This window comes from Phoca vitulina, unplaced genomic scaffold (genome assembly GCF_004348235.1).
Source record: "Phoca vitulina isolate PV1807 unplaced genomic scaffold, GSC_HSeal_1.0 scaffold33, whole genome shotgun sequence".
NCBI lineage: Eukaryota > Metazoa > Chordata > Mammalia > Carnivora > Phocidae > Phoca > Phoca vitulina.
In genome coordinates, this window is record NW_022589736.1 from 16,249,781 (window position 1) to 16,276,733 (window position 26,953).

The window sequence follows — 26,953 nt, forward strand, 5'->3', positions numbered from 1 at the left end:
CACACTGTGGCACGTTCTGCGGCCAGAGCGGTGCCCCAGCTGGGAGGAAGTGGCTCTTCCGGCCCGACAGAGGGTGGCAGTGACTGGCCCTGGTTTTTATTGTGGTTGTGAGGTGGGGTGCCTGGGCTTGCGTGGTTCAAACTTCAGGTCAGGGCCAAGGGAGGGGTAGGCTTTTTTTTTTTTTTTAATAAGATTTTTTAAATTTATTTGACAGAGAAAGAGAGAGCGAGCGAGCACAAGCGGGGAGGAGGGTCAGAGGGAGAGGGAAAAGAAGGCTCCCCACTGAGCAAGGAGCCCGATGCGGGACTCAATCCCAGGACCCTGGGATCATGACCTGGGCTGAAGGCAGACGCTCAACCAGCTGAGCCACCCAGGTGCCCCAGGGCTTTTTTTTTTTTAATCAGCTTGCTGTGGGGCAGAAGTGGAAAGAGGATGTGAGAACTGAAAGCTGGTAGCAGGCAAACATCAAACAGACTCTGACACTTCTCAGACTTCTCTGCCAGTTCCCACGATGACCTAAAGTTTAATCCACAGAGTGCACCCTAACTGCATTCCCCCCCAGTGGTTCTCTTTCTCTGATCAAGCACTGGGGGATCAGTGATGACTGTATCCCGTTTGAGGCTACTCTGTCAATTGCATGTTAAGTTCCTATCTTCTGGATCCATGGTTCCTTCTGACAGTAAATAACATCCTCTTTGAAACAAGATCTCCTTTTGCCTTCAATTCTATTTTGTATGACATAAAAACTGCCACTCTGGCATTTTTAGCTTCTAATTGTTTAGTACATCTTTTCCTTTTTTTGTTTTTTATTTCCATTTCAACCTGCATTTATCCTTTTGTTTTATCTAAGTCTCTTGTAGACTAAGACTGGTGGAACTTTTTTTTTTAACCTAAACTGAGAAAGTTATATTTTGAGCAGGAGTTGAATTAAAGCCATATTTATAGTAATTACTGTTATAATAGGACTTTTCCTGGCATCTTTACATTTTCCATATGCCATTCTTTTGTTTCTCCCCTTTACTATCTGCTTTCCATTGGACAGCTCCATTTTATTCTGTCAGATTCAAAGTTGTCCACTCTCTTTATTCCAGTTGTTATCCCTTTATCATAACCCATAAGATGTGTTCATTTTTCCTAAACTATGTCATGACCTAAATAAAAGGATTTATCAATTGGGTTAAACATTTTACACTCTGAAGTATTAAAATGCAACTTAGCAAGAGTTAATGAGATTAAACCAACAAAACCAAGACCCAAGATCAAACTGCTGAGGGAGGAGAAGAACAAATCTGCAACAATAAAATGTTGGCCTCTTCTAAACTGATGAATTACAAAGACTAAACATCAACACTGTAACTAATGTAGACAAATGTAGTGTAGGAGGAACTGGGCTTTGAATAATTCCAATGCTTTCTTTAATCGACCTCGAAAAATATTTCCCCTTGAGAAAAAGAATTAGTGTCATTCAAAAAATAAAACTTACGATTCGTTTCTCCCAAAATTTGTACTTCGGGCTAGTTAACAACAACTCTTTAGTAACAGGTGAACAGTATAAGCAAACCTTCAAGCTGAAAGGAAGAAATTTAGAAAAGCTGTGTCAGTACAACCCACAGCGAGCCACTGGGTGACCAGAAAATACATTTCATTACGTATCAGTTATCTCAAGTCATTCAGACACTGAGCTGGCTGAACAACTGGTAGAGCAGTTCCCAACATGCCACCACCTGTGACTAGGTCCCATCAAGACCGCAAAGAGGGGGGTGCCTGGCTGGCTCAGTCGGTAGAGCGTGCGACTCTGGATCTTGGGGCTGTAAGTTAGAGCCCCACATTTGGTGTAGAGATTACTTAAAAATAAAAAATGTTTTTAAAGATTTATTTATTTATTTTGAGAGAGAAGAGGGGGAGAGCGTGTGAGCAAGGAGGAGCAGAGGGAGAGGCAGAGGATCCCAGGCAGACTCCCCACTGAGCACAGAGCCCACATAGGGCTCAATCCCACAACCCTGGGATCATGACCCTGGGATCATGACCTGAGCTGAAATCAAGAGCCAGTCGCTTAACAGACTACGCCACCCAGGAGTCCCCCCTTAAAAATAAAATCTTAAAAAAAAAAAAAGGGCAAAAGGACAAAGGGGAAGAAGCAGATGAGAGAAAATACTGTGCCCTCTGACCTCCTCAAAAGGGTGTCCCCCATCACTCTTAGTTTAAAGATACATGTTTGCACATGATCAGGTATGTCTGGAAAGATACCACCAAATGAAGCTATCTCTCAAGAACGAAAGAAGTGGGGAACAGAAGACTTCTGGGTTTTATTTCATATAAACCTCTTCTGTTTTTTAGTGAGGAAAAATCAATTTCATAATAAACTTTAAAAATTCAAAAGCAAAGCTTAGAAGTTAAGAATATAGTCTGTGGTGGACCATATTTTCTACAGATGGCCACACTAATATATATCCCAACCACACACGCTCTGTTTACAAAACAGATATGGAAATCCCTCCATTGACATAAGGGGTCTATTTTAACCTCCCCTTCAACCCATCTTTGTAACTGCCTTAGCCAACAGAACGTGGCGAAGGAAGGTCGCAGGACTTTGGAGGCTATGTCTCCTGGGCAACATGGCTACCTGTTAGCCCTCCCTGGGGACAGACACTTTCTAAGCCTTGAGTCTCCATTTCAGAAGTTCGGCTACCTTGAAGTCACCATGCTGAAGAGTTTGTAGCGACAGAGATGCCCAAAAGCCCCAGCTGCCTGATTCTTCTCAGCCTCGGTGTCAAACACTGAATGAATGGGCCTCCAGATAATGGCAGCCCCAGAGGACACCCAGCCAGGCAGAAACCAGCACCCCCCCCACACACTGTGCCCTGTCAGCGTTCCCGACCCACAGAAACTGAGAAAGAGAACACACGATTAACGGATTTAAGTCACTAAGTTTGGGGGTGATTTGTTACGCAGTAACAGATAACTAATACACAGGCTCCAAAATCAGACAGACCTGGTTGAAATCCTGGTCCTGCCACTTACTGGCTGTGTGACCTTGGGCAACTAATTTAACCTCTCTGGTTCCTCAGTTTCCTCATCTGCAAAATAGAAATAATAACGGTATCTATTCAAAAACTTATCAAGAGGATCTAAAGAGGATGTTTGCTCCGAGAAGACAGGGATTTTCATCTGTGTTGTCACTATTATATCCTCACCGTCCAGGACAGTGCCTGACTCGTCACAAGCACGCAAAGAAACTGTGGAACTCATCAGTACATAGTGCCTGGCATGTACCCAAGGATTCAATGAATACCGGCTCCCATTTATCACGAACACAGACTAGTGACAGCACTTTGCAGAGAAGACTGACATCCACTGGGTCAGAAGTTAAAGAGTCAACAGGGCCCTTTCATACAAGCTTGAGATTTTGGAATGGACATTTAGGCAAAAGCGGGCTGTAGCAAAAGGATGCAGTCGTTTGGCTTAAAGATCCAAAAACATACGATTGTCTTCACAACTACACACACACACACACACACACACACACACACAGAAATGAAAATGAACACACTACCGCTACACCCAACAGCATGATGAGTCCTGTTACAATCAGAATTTAAGTGAAAGAAAACAAATAGAAGGGTCTATTCAGTATGATTCTACTTATACAAAGTTCACAACCAGCCAAAGCTAAACCATGACGACAAAAAGTCAGGATACAGGTTGCCTCTGGGAGACAAGCGCTGACTGGGAAGGATGGGGATGGGGCTCTGTTCAGGGACACTGGTCCTATTCTATTTCTCTGTCTGGGTGGAAGCTTCATAGATGTGCTCGCCTGTAAAAGTTCATCTGTGTCCCGTTACAATGTATGTACTTTCCCGTGTGTAAGTCATAGCTCAATTAAAATGTTTACTTAAAAAACACACACACACAAATAAGTAGCAAAATAAATTACCTGCACTCCAACCTTCTTTTCAAGGTAGGGGCTCTTAATCCTTTCATATGATCTAAAAACAAAAGAACCAAAAATCATAAGCACATTTTTTTTTAAGATTTTATTTATTTATATATTTGACAGAGAGAGACACAGTGAGAGATGGAACAAGTGGGAGTGGGAGAGGGAGAAGCAGGCTTCCCGCTGAGCAAGGAGCCTGATGTGGGGCTCGATCCCAGGACCCTGGGATCATGACCTGAGCCGAAGGCAGAAGCTTAACGACTGAGCCACCCAGGTGCCCCAGGACATTTTTTTTTTTTTTTTTAGGGTTGATTACGCCGGACAGTTAGTTATCTGTTCTTTTCAAGCTTCCTTTTAAGAGAAAATATATGAGAGGTTCACTTTTCTTTAAAGATTTATTTATTTGAGAGAGAGAGCATGCACGCTCACGTGGGAGCGGGGCGGGGGGGGGATCTTGAAGCCAACTCCCCACTGAGCAGGGAGTCCAACACAGGGCTGGATCCCATGACCCCGACATCATGACCTGAGCCGAAATCAAGAGTTGGATGCTCAACCGAGCCCCCAGGCACCCCAAGAGGTTCACTTTTATAAAAGAACTGATTCCTGTGGGCTATTGGCTCTTTCTTCTGCAGGTGACATGCATCTGAAAACAGGCCAGGAACCATGGAAAGCTGACCATCTCTGGTCATCATTTAAAAGGAGAACAATCCCCTCCATCTCAGGACAGAGTCTAAATAACTCTGAGTAGCCACAGAAGAATGAGCGACCAGATACTCATTTCAGAACTGCTTCCAGCACTTTCCTTATGTTCTTCTTTAATTTTAATCCAACCATCCCTCGTGCCCCCCTCTATGTGACCCATTCAGTTCCAGGCACTGGAACTCGTTCAGGCTTAGGCCAGCATAAGAAGAGTTTCATTCTCTTCTCAGCCTGCTCTGCCTGCTGGGTTGAAGGTATTTCTATCCACACTGGCCTGCTTCTCAGCCCTGCAAATTAACAGATACAGAAACACGGCCTTTAAACATATGGTGCATTCTAATACGTTCTGAATCTCCAGCATGGGAAGAACTAGATAGCAGTGACCGCACCTTCTCAGTTTAGATGAATCAAACCAATCCTAATTATTCGAATTACCACCAACACACACACACACACACACACACACACACACCCGCGTGCGCGACCTCAACTTACCTGTGGTAATCCTTCCTTAACTTCAGAGAAAACAACGCAGTCACCACACCCCCCCGCGGCGGACCTTGACCAGACATGTGCGTGCCCCCGCGGAGGGTGAATCTCCTCAGATCACTCCTGGTCCAGGCTTGTAGGGCCTATGGGGGCATCCCTGGGCAGGACTTTCAGTTGGGATTTCCAAAGAATTTGTGCCACGGCAAAAAGAGGCTGCATCAGGACTCGGCTCCATGCTCCCAAACTAAATCAGCAGGCAGCACTCTATGGCTGCTTTAATCAAGACGGCCCAGGACCCCAGCCACCCCCAAGACTGCCAGCCAAGAGAACGTGGGTCAGTTTACTTGGTGCTGCAAGGACTGCACCCAGAGTCTCCTTCCCAGGGCCTTTTTCCTTTCGCTGAACCAGATTAGGTCACTGTAAATTGTCCCCTAAAGGGGTCTCCTCCAACCCTGGGCCACTATCTCAGGCCACGGGTCTCCTCTTGTCCTCCAGGCCTCACTGATGCTTAGCAAAGGCTGCCCTGAGCATAGCCCTGGGTTCCAGATGGTCCATAAACAGGACTGAGTGGGCCGTGGGATGAGATGTTCTATCAAAGTGTGATGTAAAGGCATTTATGTGATTTTTTTTCTACCAAAAGAGTCCACAAAGATCTTGTCAGATATTCTGTATCAGTTGGTTCAGACTGACATAAAATACCACAGACAAGGTGGCTTAAACCACAAAATTTCTTACAGTTCTGGAGGCTAAATTCCAAGATCAAGGTGCCAGGGGTGGTTTCTGGTGAGACGTCTCCTCCTGGCTTGCACATGGCCCTTCTTCAGTGTGTGTGTGTGGAGAGAGAAAAATCTCTATTCCTCTTTTTATAAGGCCATCAATCCTAACGAGTTAGGACCACGCCCTTATAAGCTCATTTAAATTTTGCCTCCTAAAAACCCAATCACCAAATACAGTCACATAGAGGGTTTGAGCTTCAACATATAAATGGGGGGGGGGGGGCACAATTCAGTCCACAAGTCCACAGCACATCAAAGAAATATGTTTCTCACAGGTTAAAAACTACCAGTAAGCAGTGTGGGAAATTTCTGAAAGCAGAAGTTGAGTTCTTGCCCTTGATGAGTTTATATTCTGGTTGCATAAACAGACTTACATATCATGAGAGAACAGGAACAGTTATTATAAACTGCTCAATAATAGGGAGTCAGTTTCTTGCTTAACTTACAAACTAATGATCATGATTTTAGATTCCTTTAGATGGATTCCTTCTCCAAACTCACTACTTGTAAACATAAAGGGCAAGCCCCTACGCCACACTTCCGATCATGGCTAGCACATTCTGAATTCTGAAACTCCAGTGAGGCTCAAGACAAAAGGTAAAACAGAGGTATCCTCGCCCAAGAGGAGATTCACAATGAAAAACATTCTGGAGACTAAGTAGAAAGACCCTCAAAGAGGCTCACAGTGCTATTCAGCAAATCGAGAGAGGAAGTCCAGATTTATCCCCATTGAGAGAAAATTCGTAGGTCACAGCAAAAAAGCAGAGGCATTTCCCAAAAGCAGGAACTTCGGCGTACTAGATGTTACGCATGGCCAACGGTTGCAAAATGAGTGCTCCTCCAGCTCTGGAGACAGGCTAGAACGTTTTAGAGACACTCCAGCCTCACCTGGAGCCTCTAGCCTCCAGGCCTTATCAGGGCCTAACCCCTAACTGTGCGCAGCTGTGAAATCTTAGTATTCTGGTTGCCTCACAAACTAAACTTTTATACTGGATATGGGCAGAACACCTAAAAGGAGGGGGAGCTTGCACTTCATAGAGCTTTCAGACAGGATGTTTGAGTGTGTGTGCATGCGCTTGCTTGATAATAAATGTTGGGGAGGTGGGGTAGGGCGGACTTTCATCTGAAACTTGCCTTCTTTATAACATGGAAGCGAAGATGTGGTGGAAGAAATAAGTAATAATCCTCGCTGACCTCTGACTATTCGCAGCTAGGCGAGCTACCAAAAGAACCTAAGTTACGCCTGGTCAAACTGGCCCGGGTGGTTGCGCCAAGTTTCGGTTCCGTCCGACGTACACAAGAAATAAAGCCTCAGAGACGCTGAAGAGTCAGGCTGGGACAAGGTGCACCTGCTAGTCTCGGCCCCGGCCTCCCGAAGCCTGCACTCAGCCGCTCGAGGCCCCCGGGCGGCTTCCCCGCGGGGCCAGAACCCGCGCAGCCCGCGTCCCTGGGGCGGGCGGCGCGCCGCGTTCACTCACCCTTGTGGCAGTGGGACAGGAAGTAGGCGCGGGCTTTCAGGTTCTCCCTGTCGAAGCGGTCTATGGAGATGGTTGGGTACTCGGCCATCTGCCCCATGAAGCAACTCATAGCGCCGGCTCAGCTCGGCGGACCGGTCCCCACGCCGCCTGCGGAAGCTGAGGTCTTCCGCCGGCGCGCCGCCACTTCCGGGAACCTCCCGCCCCCGCGCCATTGGCCCGCCGGACGCAGCCACGTCCAATCAGAGGAGCCCTGCGGCGGCGGGGCGGTGCCGAGGAGCGTCCCGGGAGAGTCCGCGGCCGGCGAACCGCGTGGTTAATTTGTCAGAACGGCGGGATGCTGGGCTGGGGCAGCCGGCTAGGATCTAGGACGTGGCGCGACGAGGGTGCCTCCTGCCGGCAACCTTGACTGAACACGGGTGGCGTTCTGGTGCAGAGTGCCCGTTGTCTGTGCAGGAACGGTATCGCGAAGGGAAACTGAACACCCGTAGCAGGTGCTCCACCCAAGGATGCAAAGAAGGGAAGGGGGACGCAAAGCTTCGCTTTGAAATCAGACTGCGTTCCACCTCCTGCTTGTCTACTGAGAGCTTGAAAGCCCAGCTCAGTTTCCCTTCTTTCCTTTTCTTCCCAGTTTCTACCTTAGGGAATAACCATAAGGATTGTATGAGAAAAAAATTGTATGTGACTCATGGTAGATTCAATAACTGTTAGTTCCCGCTTCCACTTATTTATTTATTCATTTATTTATTTTAAAAGATTTTTATTTATTTATTTGACAGCGAGCACAAGCGGGGGAACAGCAGGCAGAGGGAAAAAGCAGGCTCCCAGCCGGCTGAGCAAGAAGCCCACTGTGGGACTGGATCCCAGGACCCGGGGATCATGACCTGAGCTGAAGGGAGACGCTTAACAGACTGAGCCACCCAGGTGTCCCTCACTGGAGGGTATTTATTGGACCCCTTCCTAGCAAGTCTCCTTAAACACCACAATATTAATAATCAGAAACAAACACTCTTGAGGTGTTGCTTTGTGCATACCATTATAATAAGCCTTGTAGTTATTACATAGATGACTAAGATGTGCCTTCAGGTAGGTTTTCAATCCATTTGGAGACAACACATTTGCAGAATATGGTAAACAAATGCTTCCACAAAGACACAAAGTAATGTGGGGGAAAAAATCCAAGAACAATGACTTTTAAGCGGTGGAATCAAGAATCAGAGTGCCACCCTCACAGAACATCAGCATTTTCCTGCAGCTACGGTACTCAGAATTCTATTCAAATACAGACTTCTCATAAGGTGAAGAAAAAGCAAGGGAGGAGGACGAGGGAGAGTGGGAGCGGTATAGACATCATAATCATTTGAGTAGAGCATTCTGCCAGTATACTATTTCTTTTTTTTTAAATAAATTTTTTTATTGTTATGTTAATCCCCATACATTACATCATTAGTTTTAGATATAGTGTTCCATGATTCATTGTTTGTGCATAACACCCAGTGCTCCATGCAGAACGTGCCCTCCTCAATACCCATCACCAGGCTAACCCATCCTCCCACCCCCCTCCCTTCTAGAACCCTCAGTTTGTTTTTCAGAGTCCATTGTCTCTCATGGTTCTTCTCCCCCTCCGATTTCCCCCCCTTCATTCTTCCCCTCCTGCTACATTCTTCTTCTTCTTTTTTTCTTTCTTAACATATATTGCATTATTTGTTTCAGAGGTACAGATCTGAGATTCAACAGTCTTGCACAATTCACAGCGCTTACCAGAACACATACCCTCCCCAGTGTCCATCACCCAGTCACCCCATCCCTCCCACCCCACCCCCCACTCCAGTAACCCTCAGTTTCCTGAGATTAAGAATTCCTCATATCAGTGAGGTCATATGATACATGTCTTTCTCTGTTTGACTTATTTCGCTCAGCATAATACCCTCCAGTTCCATCCACGTCGTTGCAAATGGCAAGATCTTATTCCTTTTGATGGCTGCATAATATTCCATTGTATATATATACCACCTCTTCTTTATCCATTCATCTGTTGATGGACATCTTGGCTCTTTCCACAGTTTGGCTATTGTGGACTTTGCTGCTATAAACATCGGGGTGCATGTAGCCTTTCGGGTCCCTACTTTTGTATCTTTGGGGTAAATACCCAGGAGTGCAATTGCTGGATCATATGGTAGCTCTATTTTCAACTTTTTGAGGAACCTCCACACTGTTTTCCAGAGTGGCTGCACCAGCTTGCATTCCCACCAACAGTGTAGGAGGGTTCCCCTATCTCCGCATCCCCACCAACATCTGTCATTTCCTGACTTGTTAATTTTAGCCATTCTGACTGGTGTGAGGTGGTATCTCATTGAGGTTTTGATTTGGATTTCCCTGATGCCGAGCGATATTGAACACTTTTTCATGTGTCTGTTGGCCATTTGGATGTCTTCTTTGGAAAAATGTTCATGTCTTCTGCCCATTTCTTGATTGGATTCTTTGTTCTTTTGGTGTTGAGTTTGATGAGTTCTTTATAGATTTTGGATACTAGCCCTTTATCTGATATGTCATTTGCAAATATCTTCTCCCATTCTGTCGGTTGTCTTTTGGTTTTGTTGACTGTTTCCTTTGCTTTGCAAAAGCTTTTTATCTTGATGAAGTCCCAATAGTTCATTTTTGCTCTTGCTTCCCTTGCCTTTGGCAATGTTTCTAGGAAGAAGTTGCTGCGGCTGAGGTTGAACTGCCAGTATACTATTGCCAACAGCTTTGATTTCGTATAAGATGGTTTGTCTTAGAATAAAGGAGGGCTCAGCTGTCTATACCTAACAACGAATTCTGCAGTGAGACTGCGATCTGGAGAATCTGGTGTGTCTACCTCTGACAGGATCTGGAACTCCTGGCAAGGCAGGTCAAGATAATATTCATATGCTTATCTATCCACTTATTTATCCTCTCTTCTTTCCACAATGGATACAGTATGACAGAGTAAAGGGAAATAGGATAAGGGGGAAAAGATAGGTCAGAAAACAGTGAAGATGGGTAGGCACAGCCCACAGACATGCACACACTGTTGAAAGACGTGAGCCAATTATTTGGCTCTTCTAGAGGAAGCCACAATCCCTTACTAGCCTTACGCATCCTCAAGACACAAATAGTACAGATTTTCAGGAGAAGTCAAATTTTCTGGATACTGAATCCCAAGAGAAATTCCTCCTGTGACCGCTAATAAAGAAAACGGAAATGTAGTCAACAACATCAGCTATGATCTGCTTCCTCATCCCGCACTTAGCAATCTTTCTGCAACTCTAAGCTCTTCGGACTTCTAAGTCCCTGATGTGTTCTGTCTCAAAGGCACTGAAAACTGCTACCAAGGGTATGTTAAATACCAAAAAATTCGTTATTGAGGTAGGTATAAGTCTGTTGGGAAATCACTACAGGATATATTTTTCTTCGCTTATAAACTGTTGTCAATCTAAATTAACTTATGTTATAAATTTACTATATTCTATGCTATTCCTTCAGAATAACGGACATAAAATGTCATACGAGGAAGTATACAAGGAGATAACATGTTTTTTAAAAAGTGTATTGTGTGCTAGAACTGCTGTAACAAGCACCACAGACTGGGAGACTTACACAACAGAAATTTAATTGTCTCAGAGTTCTGGAAGCTGGAAGTCTGAGATCATATTGTATGATTCCACTTATATAAAATTATGGAAAGTGTGAACTGATCCAAAGTCACAGAAAGCAAGTCAGTAGTTGGTTGGGGGCACAGGAAACAAGTTCATTAACTTGATTGTGGTGATGATTTCACAGGTGTATGCATTATGTCAAAACATCAAATTATAGGCTGTTGGGGCGCCTGCGTGGCTCAGCCATTAACTTTCTGCTGTCAGCTCAGGTCATGATCCCAGGGTTCTGGGATTGAGCCCCACATCGGGCTCCCTGCTCGGCGGGAAGCCTGCTTCTCCCTCTCACACTCTCCCTGCTTGTGTTCCTTCTCTCGCTCTCTCTCTGTCAAACAAATGAATAAAATCTTCAAAAAAAATTATAGGCTGTTAAGTATGTGCTAGTTATTGCATTTCAATTATTGCTCAATGGATTTGTTTTCAAAATGTTTGGAGAGGGTATGGGAGAATGTGGACAAAGTGAACAAGATTGGCAAGGATATCCCTTCTCTAGAGGAGTGAAGAAGACACTGCATGGCTAACTCACATAACAGAAGCTGGCTTTGAAAAATCAAAATGTATGTTTATTTTGCATTAGTTTCATATACATCTCCATCACCAATATCTCTTCTTCACACCTCCTACCCTCAACCCTCTGATGGATTAAAGTGTAATTATTCAACTAAGAAAAACTAAAGTCTACCCAAAGTCCCAGAAAATGGTAAGTGTTCAATATATATTAGCTTTTATTATTATTTACTGGGCATCCACTAAGTGCCAGACACTGTGCTTGAACCCGGATGTACATAAAGGAATCAGCCTTGGAACAAGACCTGCAGTCTGACAGAAGTAGAAACTCGTGGAAATAAATAAATGCAAGACATTTTACAGTGCTTTATGGGAAGCCTGCTCAGAACACAGTGGAGACCAAGCAGAAGAGCTCAATTCTGCAAGGAGAAAGAAAAACTTAGCAGAGAAGGTAAACTCGAGTTCAGCTTCCGGGCCCAGGAACAGCTTAAGTCCCAGGAATGAGCGTTTATTCAGTCTGCACACTGCAAATAGTTCCTTTTAACCAAAGCACTGCGATCAAAAGGAATGAAATAATAGGGACTTACCAGGGGAAGTCAAGGCTAAACCAGCTAAGGGACTAGACACCAAGCCAAATAGTTCAAACTTTAACTTGAGTGACAGCAAGAAGCCTGGGTGGTTTGAAACAAAAGAGTGACAAGTGAGATCAGAACAGTGTTTCTCAACGTGTGGGCCCTGGAAGAGCATCACTAACAGTATTTAGGAACCTGTTAGAAATGCAAAATCTCTCCCGCAACCCAGACCTACTAAATCAGAACTCTCCAGCAATCTGTTTTAACACACTCTCCAGGGGACTCTGATTGATGCTTAAGTTTGCAAGCCCCTGGATTTAAGTTTGAAAGAGCACTTAGGCAGTTCTGAGGCAGGATGTCTGGATAGGAAGCTGCCACAATATTCCAAAAAATGTGATGGTGTGGATTCATTTATTCACTCAACAAATAGTCCCTGACCATCTACTATGTGCCGCACACTGTTCTAGACATTAAAGATTCAGCAGCGAGCAAAGCAGAGAAAAACCTATGTGGCAATGGAATGTACATTCTAGTGGAAGTCATGTCTATCATTTATATAGTTCTAGGTGCTCTCCTATATGGTTTATATTTGTTATTTCATCCTCACAACTACCCCATCAGATAGGTACACTTTTTGTCTTTACAGTTAAGAAAAGTGAGGTTCAGTAACTTGCACGAAGTCATGTGACAACTAAGTAGTAGAAACCAGATCCAAATCCAAGGTCATGCTTTAGACGCGATGCTATACTGCTTCCTAGTGGCCATGGTGGCGAAAGATATTAATTCGAAATACATTGCTTTGGCACCTACTGTGCGCTAGGTACTATTCTAGAAATTTGGTCAACAAAACCTGTCTTTATGGAAATTATGTTCTTGCAGAAGAGAAACAATAAAATTAAGAAAGAAGCTATTTAAGTAGTATAATAGATGATGGTAAGTGCTGTGGACAGAAGAAACACTAGAACATAGTAAGGGGGATAGAGAGCATGATGCAGTAGCCATAACAAAGGCCTCGATGTGGAAGCTGGGCCAGGAACAGCCAGGAGATCAGTGTGGCTGGAGCAGAGTGATCCAGGGCACCAGAGCAAGGGAAGAAGAATTGTATGCAACCCTTGTAGGGTTTTGTTGGTTTTTACTCTGTAAGATGGGAGCCATTGCAAGACTGTGAGCAAAGAAATGATACAGTCCAAGTTATGTTTTAAACGGATTGCACAGATTGTTGTGTTGAGAATAGACTAGCGGGGAACCAGAGATACCTGTTGGGGATTATTGCAATAACCAGAGTGGGGTAAAATGATGGTGGCTTGACCTCGCTGGAACAGAAAAGCCAACAGTGACGGATAAGGAGGGCAAGACAAAGAGTGGACTCTAGGAGCCATTTACTGACGGGGGAAGATTGTGGAAGGAGCAGGCTGGGGAGGGGACGTTTGGAAGGGGGTTGTTGGGACAACTAGGTGGATGTTGAATATAGGTTGCATATACAAGTCTGGAATTCAGAGAGAGATCTGAGCTGAGAAAATAAATTTGGGCGTTATAAGTAAATCGATAGTATTTTAAATATACGGATAAAGGTAATGATAGAGAAAGGTCATTTAAGTTATGGAGGTTGTTTATCGTAAGTTCACTAATTGTCAGGCACTAAGCTCTAACCTGTGAATTGCCTGGTTCACTTAATTTCAACAAAATGAGAAATGGGGTGGGACAGATAGGAGGTACCTTCTCCCAGGAACCAAAATCGCCAACGGAATTCTGTCTGGTACTGAAGAAGCAAATTACACATTCTGCCCGATTCCTCTGCCTAATAATCAGCCCCCGCGAGCTTCCCATCCTGGCTTCAGCTTTGACGCTCCAAACTGGGCAGGCTGCCCAGCCCAGCCCTCGCACCTGCGCACAAGGGCCCGCTCGCAGGGGGCGGGGCCGGAGCTGGGCGCTCCGCCGCGCCACGCGTTGCTAGGAGACGCGAGGGTCGCCGAGGCGCGACAGTTGGCCTCTCGCTGCCCAGCCCACGGATTCCTGAGTGGAGAACTCGAGCACCGCCGCGCTCTCCTGGGAGCTCCCGGGCGGGGTGCCTCGGCCTCTCCAGATCGGCCAGCGAGGGTAACCACGGAGAGCTGGACCCAGGGGCGGGGAGGGGGGAAGGGGCGGTGGGTGGACTCGTCCCGAGGGACCTGAACAGTCCGCCCCTTCCGCTGAGCCTGCCCGGGCCCCGCCCCGGAAGCCTCGGCTCCGCCCCTTCCGCTCCGGAACGCCTTTGTGATTTCTGAGGTTTGATTTTCTTGCTTGTTTATTTTCCGGGTTAGTTACGGTCTTTATTTGCTAACCCCTGAGTTTCAGAATCTGATTTTCCAGTAGCTTCCAGGCCGAGCCGCGCCCCCTGCGGCTTGATGTATTCTGGGGTCTCCTTTCAGAGTTCTCCTGTGGACCAGTCATTTGACCCCCAGTTTTCAAAACTCTTTCTCCGGCTCAGCCTTCTGTGGCAGATCCACATACAGAATTGGTGATTTCTGTCAGAAGAAAGGTTTGAGGGACTGGAGAAGGCATGGAGTGGCTTTACGCTGCACAGATGCAGATTAGCATACCTAGACCATGGACTACAAAGGCATATTTGGGAAACCAGTTTTGTTTTTCAACTGACCCCCCAAAAACTTTGGGAAGGGAAGTGTGCGGACAAAAGAGACCTTATAATGAGACCTTTTCGCTGTTCGGGAAACAAGCCCAGGGATGTTAGCTGATTGGCTCCTTTGCCATATCCTGATGCGTCTAGGAACAGAATAAAATAGGTACAGAAATGGAAGGAATACTAATGCTCTTGGGGTTTTAATACGACTAAAGGTAAAAAGCACTTTTCAGAGCGAACAAGGAAGTGAAAAGGACTTTTGCATAGAAGGGAGTTTGAGATGACTGGTACATCAAAGGCTTCTACTGTCAGTTTAAAACCTTAGATTGTCAAGGGTTTGATATTGCTGGGTTTAGAATACCTATATAAACCTAATACTGTTTAATAAAATTAGATTTTCACAAAACTAGAAAGTCAGGCCATTACCATTTCCTGTTTCTGTAGCTACAACTTAGTATTATAAAAATCAGATGTGTTTTATAGTAATTATTTTTTGCCACAACTCTCAGCAAAGTAAACCACTAAATTTCAAAGTGCTGAATGTTACTAGTGGGATTAATATTGCCACTGAATTTCCCAGGATTACTGAAATATTTCATCGAAAAGTTATAAGTTGATCTTTCCCAATTTTAGTTTCATTCTGTTTTTAATAAGTAGAAAGTAAGTTAAAAGAGAGACAAAAAAGTTGGGGGGTGGGATTTGCACCACTGCTATATAGTATAGTTACAGTAACCGCAGGGCTTCCTATTATGATGAAAATGCATTTAAGTTCCCTTTAGCTATTGTGGGAAAACAAAGTTTTGAAATGCATAGTATGTCTAGAGGATACATATTTCTACTGAGAAAAAAATGGTTTTTTTTCTCCAGTAGTTCAGCTCTTCTATTGAACAGTTCTTCTGTTGAAAGCATTTTTTAAAAAATTTTTAAAGATTTTATTTATTTGAGAGAGAGAGCACGAGGCAGGGAGGGGTAAAGGGAGAAGCAGACTCCCCACTGAGCAGGGAGCCCACACAGGACTCAATCCCAGGACCCATGAGATCATGACCTGAGCTGAAGGCAGATGCTTAACCAACTGAGCCTCCTAGGCGCCCTTGTTGAAAGCATTTTTGTATTTATAGTTGACATGATTGTTTTGTTTGAAAGTGGCAAAAGATTACATAGACGACATTCAGGAAAATACTTTTTGAATGAATATGAGTATATAAAAGTATTTTGTTATGTATCAAAAAGCCAAGCCTGAAGCAAAAATGGCTTGGGTAAAACAAAAAGTATGATTGTGCCACTACTTTTAGAAAATGTGCCTCATCTATAAAGGCAATATAATACAGCCAAAATTCATATAACAAGCATAACTAATTCTGAAAGTCTTTTTATACAGCAAGTTTGCACCTTTTTTCCTCTCATGTTTCTTAGTGTCATTTTTCTATGAAAAAATAGGTCATATATAGTTGTGTATGTTACTGGATTGTCAGGCTCTACCACACATGTCCAGCTCACTGTTGGTCGTATCTAGTGTGCAGCAACAAAGCAGTGAGCCTCCCATTGAAATGAATGGAAATGAAATAGAAACCAAAAGAATAGTAGGATAAATCAACAAAACTAGGAGCTAGTTCTTTGAAAGAATTAATAAGATCGATAAACCCCTGGCCAGACTTATCAAAAAGAAGAGAAAGGACCCAAATAAATGAAATCATCAATGAAAGAGGAGAGCTCACAACCAACACCAAAGAAATACAAACAATTATAAGAACATATTATTAGCAACTATATGCCAACAAATTAGGCAATCTGGAAGAAATGGATGCATTCCTAGAGATGTATAAACTACCAAAACTGAACCAGGAAGAAATAAAAAACCTGAACAGACCCATAACCAGCAAGGAAATTGAATTAGTAATCAAAAGTCTCCCAACAAACAAGAGTCCAAGGCTGGATGGCTTCCCAGGGGAATTCTACCAACCATTTAAAGAATTAATACCTATTCTTCTGAAGCTGTTTCAAAAAACAGAAATGGAAGGAAAACTTCCAAACTCTTTCTATGAGGCCAGCATTACCTTGATCCTAAAACCAAAGACCCCACCAAAAAGAATTACAGACTAATATCCCTGATGAACGTGGATGCCAAAATTCTCACCAAGATACTAGCCAATAGGATCCAACAGCACATTAAAAGGATTATTCACCATGACCAAGTGGGATTTATTCCTGGGCTGCAAGGGTGATTCAACATCCACAAATCAATCAATATGATACACTACATCAATAAAAGAAAGGACAAGAACCATATGACCCTCTCAGTAGATGCAGAAAAAGCCTTTGCCAAACTACATTATCCTTTCTTGATTAAAACTCTTCACGGTGTAGGAATACAGGGAACATACCTCAATATCATAAGAGTCATACTCAAAAGCCCACAGGGAATATCATTCTCAATGGGGAAAAACAGAGCTTTTCCTCTAAGGTCAAGAACACAACAGGGATGTCCACTCTCACCACTGTTGTTCAACATAGTACTGCAAGCCCTAGCCTCAGCCATCAGACAACAAAAAGAAATAAAAGGCATCTGAATTGGCAAAGAAGTCAAACTCTCATTCTTTACAGATATTATACTCTATGTTGAAAACCCAAAAGAATCCACCCCAAATTGCTAGAACTTCATACAGGAATTCAGCACCATTGCAGGATATAAAATCAATGCACAGAAATCAGTTGCATTTCTATACACTAAGGAGACAGAAGAAAGAGAAATTAAGGAGTCAATCCCATTTATAATTGCACCCAAAATCATAAGACACCTAAGAATAAACCTAACCAAAGAGGCAAAGGATCTGTTCTCAGAAAACTATAGAACACTCATGAAAGAAATTGAGGAAGACACAAAGAAATGGAAAAATGTTCCATGCTCATGGATTGGAAAAAAAATTTTGTTAAAATGTCTATGCTACCTAGAGCAATCTACACATTCAATGATCTCACTATCAAAATACCATCAACTTTTTTCACAGAGCTGGAACAAATAATCCTAAAATTTGTATGGAACCAGAAAAGACCCTGAATAGCCAAAGGAATATTGAAAAAGAAAACTAAAGTTGATGGCATCACAATTCCGGACTTCCAGCTCTATTACAAAGCTGTCATCATCAAGACAGTATGGTACTGGCACAAAAACAGACACATAGATCAATGGAACAGAATAGAGAGCCCAGAAATGGACCCTTAACTCTATGGTCAGCTAATCTTCGACAAAGCAGGAAAGACTATCTAATGGAAAAAAGACAGTCTCTTCAACAAATGGTGTTGGGAAAATTGGACAGTCACATGCAGGGGAATGAAACTGGACCATTTTCTTACACCACACACAAAAATAGACTCCAAATGGTTGAAAGACCTCAATGTGAGACAGGAATCCATCAAAATCCTAGAGAGAACAGGCAGCAACCTCTTCAACCTAGGCCACAGCAACTTCTTGCTAGACACATCTCAAAAGGCATTGGAAACAAAGGCAAAAATGAACTATTGGGACTTCATCAAGATAAAAAGTTTTGGGGGCGCCTGGGTGGCTCAGTCCTTAAGCGTCTGCCTTCGGCTCGGGTCATGATCCCAGGGTCCTGGGATCGAGCCCCACATCGGGCTCCCCACTCAGCGGTAAACCTGCTTCTCCCTCTCCCACTCCCCCTGCTTGTGTTCCCTCTCTCACTGTGTCTCTCTCTGTCAAATAAATAAAATAAAATCTTTAAAAAAAAAAAAAACTTGAAAATAGACCTACCCTATGACCCAGCAATTGCACTACTAGGGATTTACCCCAAAGATACAAATGTAGTGACCCGAAGGGGCACCTGCACCCCAATGTTTAGAGCAGCAATGTCTACAACAGCCAAACTATGAAAAGAACCCACATGTTCATTAACAGATGAACAGATAAAGAAAATGTGTTATATATATACAATGGAATATTACTCAGCCATCCAAAAAAAAGAAATCTTGCCATTTGCCATGACATGGATGGAACTAGAGGGTATTATGCTAAGCGAAATAACTCAATCAGAGAAAGACAATTATCATATGATTTCATCATATGTGAGATTTATGAAACAAAACAAAGGATCATAGGGGAAGGGAGTGAAAAACAAAACAAGATGAAATCAGAGAGGGAGACAAATCACAAGAAACTCTTAATCATTGGAAACAAACTGAGGGGTGTTGGGAGGGAGTGTGGGGGAATGGGGTAGCTGGGTGACAGACATTAAGGAGGGTACATGATGTAATGAGCACTGGGTGTTATATAAGACTGATGAATCACCGAACTCTACCTCTGAAACTAATTATACACTATATGTTAATTCATTGTATTTAAAACTAAAAAAAAGAAACCATAAATAAAAAATAAATATTTTAAAAATAACAAAAAATAAAAATAAATAAAATGAATGGAAATGAAGGGCAGGGGTTCCACTGAAATATGGCTCACTTATTGTTTTGTCAGGTAATCCAAATTTTACATAAATTCACAATAACAACAACATATTGCCTTAAAATACAACATGAGCCTAAACCTAAATTAATAAATAAGGGTCAAAAGTTTTTAAAAAGTCAAATATTAACAATACCTTAATTTTCTTTGGTCTAGTCAATATACATATTGGTATGCACGATGAAAAAAATGCAAACAATATTAATGATATATCCATTGGGTAGTTGCTACTTTCATCAGAGTGAACTGTGTAACTCAAATGGCTTCATTTTAATTCATTTAAATCAGGAGCTAAACCCAAACAACTGTGAGAATTTTGGTTTCAGGACGGAATGTAAATACCGCAACCTTTAAAATGTTAAGTAAGAATGTGACAAAAATATACAGGAGGTAGGGGGGAGCACAGGACCGTTTCCCTTATTTTTCATAGAAGAGCCAATTGGTATTTGTGCATGACTTATAACATAAAATTCAAACAAATGACTCTTAGCCTCCTAACAGTCTCCATTAATCTATTTTTATTAACTATGAGGGAAATATTAGGCCACATCTTTCACACTGAAGAAATATTTATCTGAAATTTAGCAATTCCATCAATTTTATTTCCATTTCCTACTTCCCACCCTGTTAAATCCAGGCTGAGATAAGTTTGTTATACTTGTGAAAGTATTTATTATAAGATTCCTTTTTTTATATTATGTTATGTTAATAACCATAAATTACATCATTAGTTTTTGATGTAGTGTTCCATGATTCATTGTTTGTGTGTAACACCCAGTGCTCCATGTCCTCTTTAATACCCATCACCAGGCTAACCCATCCTCCCACCCCCCTGCCCTCTAGAACCCTCAGTTTGTTTTTCAGAGTCCATAGTATAAGATTCCTTTTTATAAAACTTTTAAAGTCTGTCCTTCTAACTCATCTTATGTTTAGGATGATATTCACCTGATGTTAAGGATTGATACTTCTAATTGGTGTGATTATTTTGACTTTTCTTTTTTTGTACTTTAATGTATTTCTTGACCTTTTCAACACACATTAATTCCCCCTTATCCATGGGGGATACATTCCAAGACCCCCCCCCCCCCAACTGGCTGCCTCAAACCACGGATAGTACCAAACCCTATATATTCTGTTTTTTCCTATATACATGTCTATGATAAAGTTTAAAACAACAATAATAAAATAGAACAATTGTAACAATATATTTTGAAAAGTTATGTGAATGTGGCCTGTCCAAATATATTTTCCTGCACTCACTATTTTTGTGATAATGTAAGATAAAATGCCTGTATGATGAGATGAAGTGAGGTGAATGACATAGGCATTGGGATGTAGCGTTAGGCTACCATTGACCTTCTGACAATAGGTCAGAATGAGAGTCATCTGCTTCCAGACTGCAGTCGAGGTAGAAAGTGAAACTGCAGGTGAGGGGGTAGTACTGTAATGAGTATTTGTCATTGTAATTGAAAAAAATTTAAAAACAAGAATTCATTTATAAGACCTACTCATGAAGTCTGTATTTAATGTATTTCAGCCAATAGAAACGTATTTTAATAGAAGAATGGATTCAAGGGGGCGCCTGGGTGGCACAGTCATTAAGCATCTGCCTTCGGCTTGGGTCATGATCCCAGTATCCTGGGATCGAGCCCCGCATCGGGCTCCCTGCTCCGCGGGAAGCCTGCTTCTCCCTCTCCCTCTGTCCCTGCTTGTGTTCCCTCTCTCGCTGTATTTCTCTGTCAAATAAATAAATAAAAAATCTTAAAAAAAAAAAAAAAAAGAAAGAAAGAAAAGAAGAATGGATTCAAGGAATCATGGTGAAAATTCTGGGCACTTTATTTCAGTTAACTGATACATATTTTGGTAAAATAAGATGACTCTGAGAAAACAACTGTAAGATATGTCTTTGAAAAACTGACTCTAGAAGTTTGGTGAATAGACAATTACGTGTACTTCAGTTGAATATTTGAACTTCGAAAGCTACTGGTGACTGCTTACATTGTTTTAAAATCAATGATCTCAGTATCATACAGTCTTACAGCTTTCATGGACTTTGTGTTCGTCTGTCTTTTCACATCGGGCTGTCACAGGAGCAGGGTCCCAGTGACCTCCTGAGTGAATGAACTGCAATGATTGGATGCCTCCAAGTAGTTAAGATATGGAAAGAGAGGAAACATGGCTCCTCAGCAAGAAGAATAAGAAGACAGTGAGAAGACTGATCTTACATTTCCTTTTCAGGAAAAAAAAAGTGGGGGATGCAGTTTTTAATATAATCAAATGGAACGGTGGTGAGATATTTTGACAATCTACTGAGTAGTTAAAAATGAGTGTGACTTCAGAAAAGTGTATGCTATTGCCTAGGACACCAGAATTAGGACATCACTCTCTGAATACAATTTTATTTGATGAAGAAATAAACAGTTCCCTATGTATCTTTCAGGGTTTATTTTATTTTATTTCCAAAGTAGAGCATGAATCCTTCTCAATCTTGAAATTGAATGTTTAAAATTTAATATACGTAACAGGATTCTCAACTCTCTGAGTTGTTTTTTTTTTTTTTAATTCCACTTGTGTTCATTTTTTTTTTTTTTAAAGATTTTATTTATTTATTTGAGAGAGAGAGAATGAGAGAGAGAGCATGAGAGGGGGGAGGGTCAGAGGGAGAAGCAGACACCCTGCCGAGCAGGGAGCCCGATGCGGGACTCGATCCAGGGACTCCAGGATCATGACCTGAGCCGAAGGCAGTCGCCTAACCAACTGAGCCACCCAGGTGCCCCACTTGTGTTCATTTTTAAAGGGACTTTCAAAATTGTCACTATTATGCTATCTATTAATGTTGTTTTAACATCTTTCAGAAATAATTGGCAATAAGACCTCTGTAGCCATGGCTAGTTCTGACATGAAACCAAAATCAATAAGTCGTGCCAAAAAATGGTCAGAAGAGATAGAAAATCTGTACAGATTTCAGCAAGCAGGATATCGGGATGAAATTGAATATAAGCAAGTGAAACAAGTTTCTATGGTAAGATGTCTCTACAGACCTGAACTCAAAATATTCAGTGAAAAGTATCAAAATCAAACAAAGAACCAGAGAATAACTAAATGGAAACTTTACTCCATTTCTCTTATTTTATTGATGAGGAGACTGAGGTCCAGAGGAGAGGTTTTCAGGTAGACTGGAGGGAGAGGTGGTCCCTCAGCATGGAAAGATTAAGAACTTTCTAGCTTTTATTGAACAACCATGCTCTGCCAGATAAAGCTTTGATGATAACCACAGAAGCAGAGTCTTTTTCCCTTACCCAGGTAATTCTATTGCCAGATATTCAGTTTATTGTGTAACTATTACTTCTTTCCAGTTTCTTTTTTTATCCCGAATTATATAGGGGTTAGATTCTGTTTATTATGGAGATTATAAGTGACAGAAAACTATTAGAGAGCAACTCCTGATTGTTTGTGCATTACACTCCCATGCCCAATAATGTGATTGAGATAAAATCCGATTTAAGAGAACACAAAGAACCTCCTTGAAGGGGAAGTCCCACAAAGTGAGAGGAGTGTGTGTGTGTGATGTAGGGAAGAACAAGCCTATTCACTGTATGACTTGGCAATTTTGAAGAGGTCTTGCATTTCATTTCAGTATAACTAATTGGATATAAACTGTTGGGAAGGAGAAAATTTTCCCTGTTCTTTTGGCTGGTCTAATAATTAAATTGACCCACGACAGATTAACAGGAGAAAAGACAAATTTCATCTAATCTCATATATACAGGAGCCCCAAAGATATAAGACCCAAGAAGTGACCAAAGCAGGCCATTTATATACCTTTTAGACAAAGAAATGATAAATGTATGAAGAACTGACAAGACAAAGTAACTTGGGCTTGAGTACTAATTAGTGGGGAAATGAAGCATTATTTATTTACACAGCCCTCTTGGCTCTGAATTCTCTGTCTGTGGTGATAAGGATGTCTGTTTACCTCCAGGTGCAGGGAGGGTGCCTTTCACGTGTGAGATTTATTTCCTGCTTTCAGAGGTACAGAGAGGAGGGTCAGTGTCCTTCATGCACCGGTTTCTCAAGTAACTTTAACTTGAAACCATCAGTATGCCAAAGTGGCATATTCTGGGGCAGCATGCCCTCAACCCTGTCACTTCCATGTGCAAATTTCTGTGCCAAGTGCTTTAGGAGATAAAAATATGAGTACCTGACCTCAAGAAATTGATTGGGCCAGTAGGAAGAGAACCAGATTTGGAACCTATCCAGGGTCTGCATCCTGGCTCCTCTTTCTCATTAGCTGAGCAATTCTGAACAATGTTCTTAACTTGGTTGAGCTCAACAGTTGAATTGTGATGACAGTGTCTGCTTTAGAAAATAGTTACAGGAATTAAATGAAATCATGTGTTTGAAGTGCCTGACATTGTAGTGCTTAATAATTTGTTGAGTGAATGAAAGATAAGTGTTAATGATTGATAGCTTTTATTATTCTTATTATCTTGGAGTAGAAGATTAATAATGACATGAACAGTAAAAATTTACGCAAGTCAAAATATGTGTGCCTTTAGAAAAGACGCAGGAATTTAGAGGAAGACAAAATCTCTTCCTTTGGGGGACAATCCCCCAAAAGGGCTTCATGCCCCCAGAGACATTTGCAGAGGGCCTTGAAGATTGGCCAGGATGGTTACTGAATGCTTGCCTTGATTGGTATGTCTCTACCAGTGTACAGAGGTGGGAAGGGTTTGAGCAAACTTCTCTTTTCTCACCTGAAGCATATGTCCTTTTGGGACACATAAACTATTAGAGCTTACTGACCTCCCCAGCTGGTCTTAAGGACCATACCACTCCACTCTGTTCTACTCAAAGGAGTGAAGCTTTCTTCCATCGACTGGGAGTCCTCAAGTGAAAGGCCAAGAATAAAAAATTATAAAATACAAGGGATATTTAAAATGACTAAGGGTTGATGAGCACAGAACCAATACAGCTGCTTGGAGGCTCATCCCATATACAGAGGCTATTTCTTCACTGGATGAGATGCTTTTTAGGACCCTAGTAAATGAAAGAGAGCCTGATCCTGGCCCCAAGAGGAAGAGAGTTATAATGGTATCTTGAGAACACCCTCCTTTCTCTGCTGGGGGCAATGGAAGCTATGAAAGGCAAGCTTGACCTAAGTGATAGGAAGCATTGATTTTTTTCCTATACTATAAATGTCAGAGAGCCTGCCAAGGTTCATCCGATATGCTGCTACCTATTTTCATTAATTCTTAAATAAAGGAGACAACACAAGAAAAAGAAAATGTCCTGTTAGAAAACAAAGGCCATGCATTCCTTTGTATTCATGATGTATTCCTATCCCAGTGGAAAGTTATGATTTATGGATGGGGCATATGAGAAGTGACAAACTGCCTGGAGAGATGGTGGTGAAGAGCGTTCGATTATCTAGACCATGACACCTGAGTGATCAGGTTTTGACAATGATAGAGTAGATCTTAAAGAATCCAGAAGAAATATACCAAACAACAAGAGAAATGTATTGATCTGATCATGATCAAGAAAGTAGAACATGAATTTGGAGAGGAAGGGGAGAAAAATGCCCAAACTAGGTCAAGCCAAATGATAAAGTAAGCAAACCAATATGACATATGAGAAAGATGGGGAGAAGGTAAGAAAAGATAGTGGAGGATTAAATTCATGACCTCAAATTTCTATTAAAAATTAGGTTTCAAGGGGCATCTGGCTGGCTCAGTTGGTGGATCATGAGACTCTTGATCTCAGGATTATAAGGACCAGCTCCACACTGGGTGTAGAGATTTCTTAAAAAAATAAAATAAAATCTTTAAAAAATTTGGTTTTCAAGCTGAACTTGTGATATGGATTTGAGGAATGCATATGCACCTTTAGGTATCTTGAGTCTAGCTGGTCCCATTTGTCACTGGTGTGACATCAATGCTCAGCACCCAAGTGCTTTCAGAGGGGGGCCTGAGCCTAATTTCCTCAGGCATTACTTTTAGAAATTAGGAAGTAATAATGTTTGAAATAATTTGTAAACATAAGAAAAAGTTTTGAGTGTTTTGAATGTTTCCCCTATCTTGGCCACTGAGTAGAAATTTAAATCTAGAGATTGGGATCTAGGGACAAGCACCAAATTAGCTATTTTGCAGTATAAGGATATAACTTAGGATGTGTTTGAGGTATGTATAATACTCTCTTGAGAGCACAAGTATTTTTAGATTTAATTTTATGCTTTAATTTTTGGATGTGAGATATACTGTTAACTATTTGTTAGTAAATTATTATATAAAAATAAAACCAGCATCATAGTATTTGTATTCTGGTTTCTGATGTGCAGGTAGATCGTTGGCCAGAGACGGGATACGTGAAGAAACTCCAGAGAAGGGACAATACTTTCTATTACTACAACAAACAGAGGGAGTGTGATGACAAGGAAGTCCACAAAGTAAAAATTTATGCTTACTAGCCTTTGTTCTTTGTGTTATTTGTCATTACTTAAGACTTCATTGCTTCATTCTACATCATGTAAATGTCATTTTACAAAATAATTCAAAATGCAGACTTCAGCTGAATACTATGAAACACAAAAGCCATGAAACCATGAAACCATCCTGTTCTGTTCTAAAATATAATTGCAGAAGCATTAAAGGTGTATCCATCTTGGTCCTGTTCTTCTGATTATTTTAACTGAGGTAGACTAACCATGATGCACAGAAAGAGACAGCCCCATCTGAAACCATTCCAGTGGTGAGGCTAGTTATGTATAGGTTAGTGCTCCATACTCCCTACCCCCACCCCCAGCCTTTACCACTTTCCAAGACCACCATTTTGAACTGTCAGATCTGCCTCTTGTGGCCCGAGGGCTTTCTCTTGTCCCTGGAGTCCTTTGCCTCTTGCTGAGTAGATTGGAAATGCCAAGGGCTTCTGGCCCCTGGGAGCAGCCCTCAACCAATGACTGATGGGGAGGAGGTGTTCAAAAGCTCCAGCCGCCTGGTACCTCAGAGGAATCCATCAGAGGTGTGTGCTTTACACTGGCACCCAGTTTCCCAGCAGGATGAAGCTTCAGTCACCGGCAGAGGGTGTCTGGCTGGATCACAGAGTCTATTGGCTGTGTCCCTCCATTGCCACTCCCCCCACTCCCTGCCAGGCGTTCCCTTCCTCCTGAATCAGCTCCTTGTACGTGGAGCCTTGTCCCAGGATTGGCTTCTGGGTTCCCAATCTAAACAATTCCTGTTCCAGTCCTGCTTGGAATCACTGCAGAAACAGCCTGAGTGCTAATGAGCAAGGCAATAATTAACCTGTAAGACCTGTAAGACATAGGAAGTCCCCAAAATTTGTGAGTCTTGAGTGCTTTGAGGTTAAATAGATGAAAGACACCCTTTCTATTTTAACTACGTTTTCACTAGATTTTTTGTCACCATTTGTAAACCCTGACCTTTAAATAGATTTTTGGATACGGGGATCATAACCATCAATTCATCCAAGTTCAGCTCCCGTTTTCCAGTGCACCGTGAAGCTCCATTAGTTTTCCTAAATCAATGTTGTGCTTCTTCAGCATTTTTTCTTTTTGAGCGAAAACATCACAGGAAGGATAGATTGGCAAACTTCTTTTATGCCTTTCCCAGCGTTGCTTGAGATCATCTCACCGCTTTGAACCCATTTATCTGTACCCCTCTGCTCATGCTTTTTATCATCCTCTTTCAGATTTGGCAAACCCCTCAGTACTGATCATAAGG

The 26,953-nt window shown here is 42.1% G+C and overlaps 2 protein-coding genes across 10 annotated transcripts in view; one reads left to right on the forward strand and one right to left on the reverse strand.

The window, feature by feature from the left end:
• The window catches only part of DCLRE1C (DNA cross-link repair 1C), a 31,533-nt gene extending 23,994 nt beyond the window's left edge, over positions 1-7,539 (reverse strand). Inside the window, exons 1-3 of one of the 4 annotated variants that reach the window (XM_032425690.1) lie at positions 7,377-7,485; positions 3,935-3,986; positions 1,484-1,568 (exon numbers count right to left, since the gene is read on the reverse strand). In XM_032425690.1, coding sequence (XP_032281581.1) covers positions 1,484-1,568; positions 3,935-3,986; positions 7,377-7,485 — 246 coding nt within the window. Of the gene's footprint in view, positions 1-1,483; positions 1,569-2,992; positions 3,030-3,934; positions 3,987-7,376 lie in introns of those variants that run through there. The other 3 variants (XM_032425694.1, XM_032425692.1, XM_032425697.1) reach the window with 3 other exon arrangements.
• A 6,511-nt stretch (positions 7,540-14,050) lies between these two features.
• MEIG1 (meiosis/spermiogenesis associated 1) lies at positions 14,051-25,874 on the forward strand. Of its 6 annotated transcripts, XM_032425836.1 has the most exons (4): positions 14,051-14,391; positions 21,305-21,502; positions 22,070-22,236; positions 25,555-25,874. In XM_032425836.1, exons 2-4 carry the CDS (start codon positions 21,373-21,375, stop codon positions 25,681-25,683), a joined length of 426 nt encoding a protein of 141 aa, XP_032281727.1. In that variant the 5' UTR covers positions 14,051-14,391; positions 21,305-21,372; the 3' UTR covers positions 25,684-25,874. The 6 variants fall into 6 exon arrangements, 3 of the variants coding, with proteins under 3 accessions (XP_032281727.1, XP_032281728.1, XP_032281729.1); XM_032425837.1 differs by lacking the exon at positions 21,305-21,502; XM_032425838.1 differs by lacking the exon at positions 21,305-21,502 and having other exon boundaries at positions 14,051-14,223.
• Positions 25,875-26,953: the final 1,079 nt, after the last annotated feature.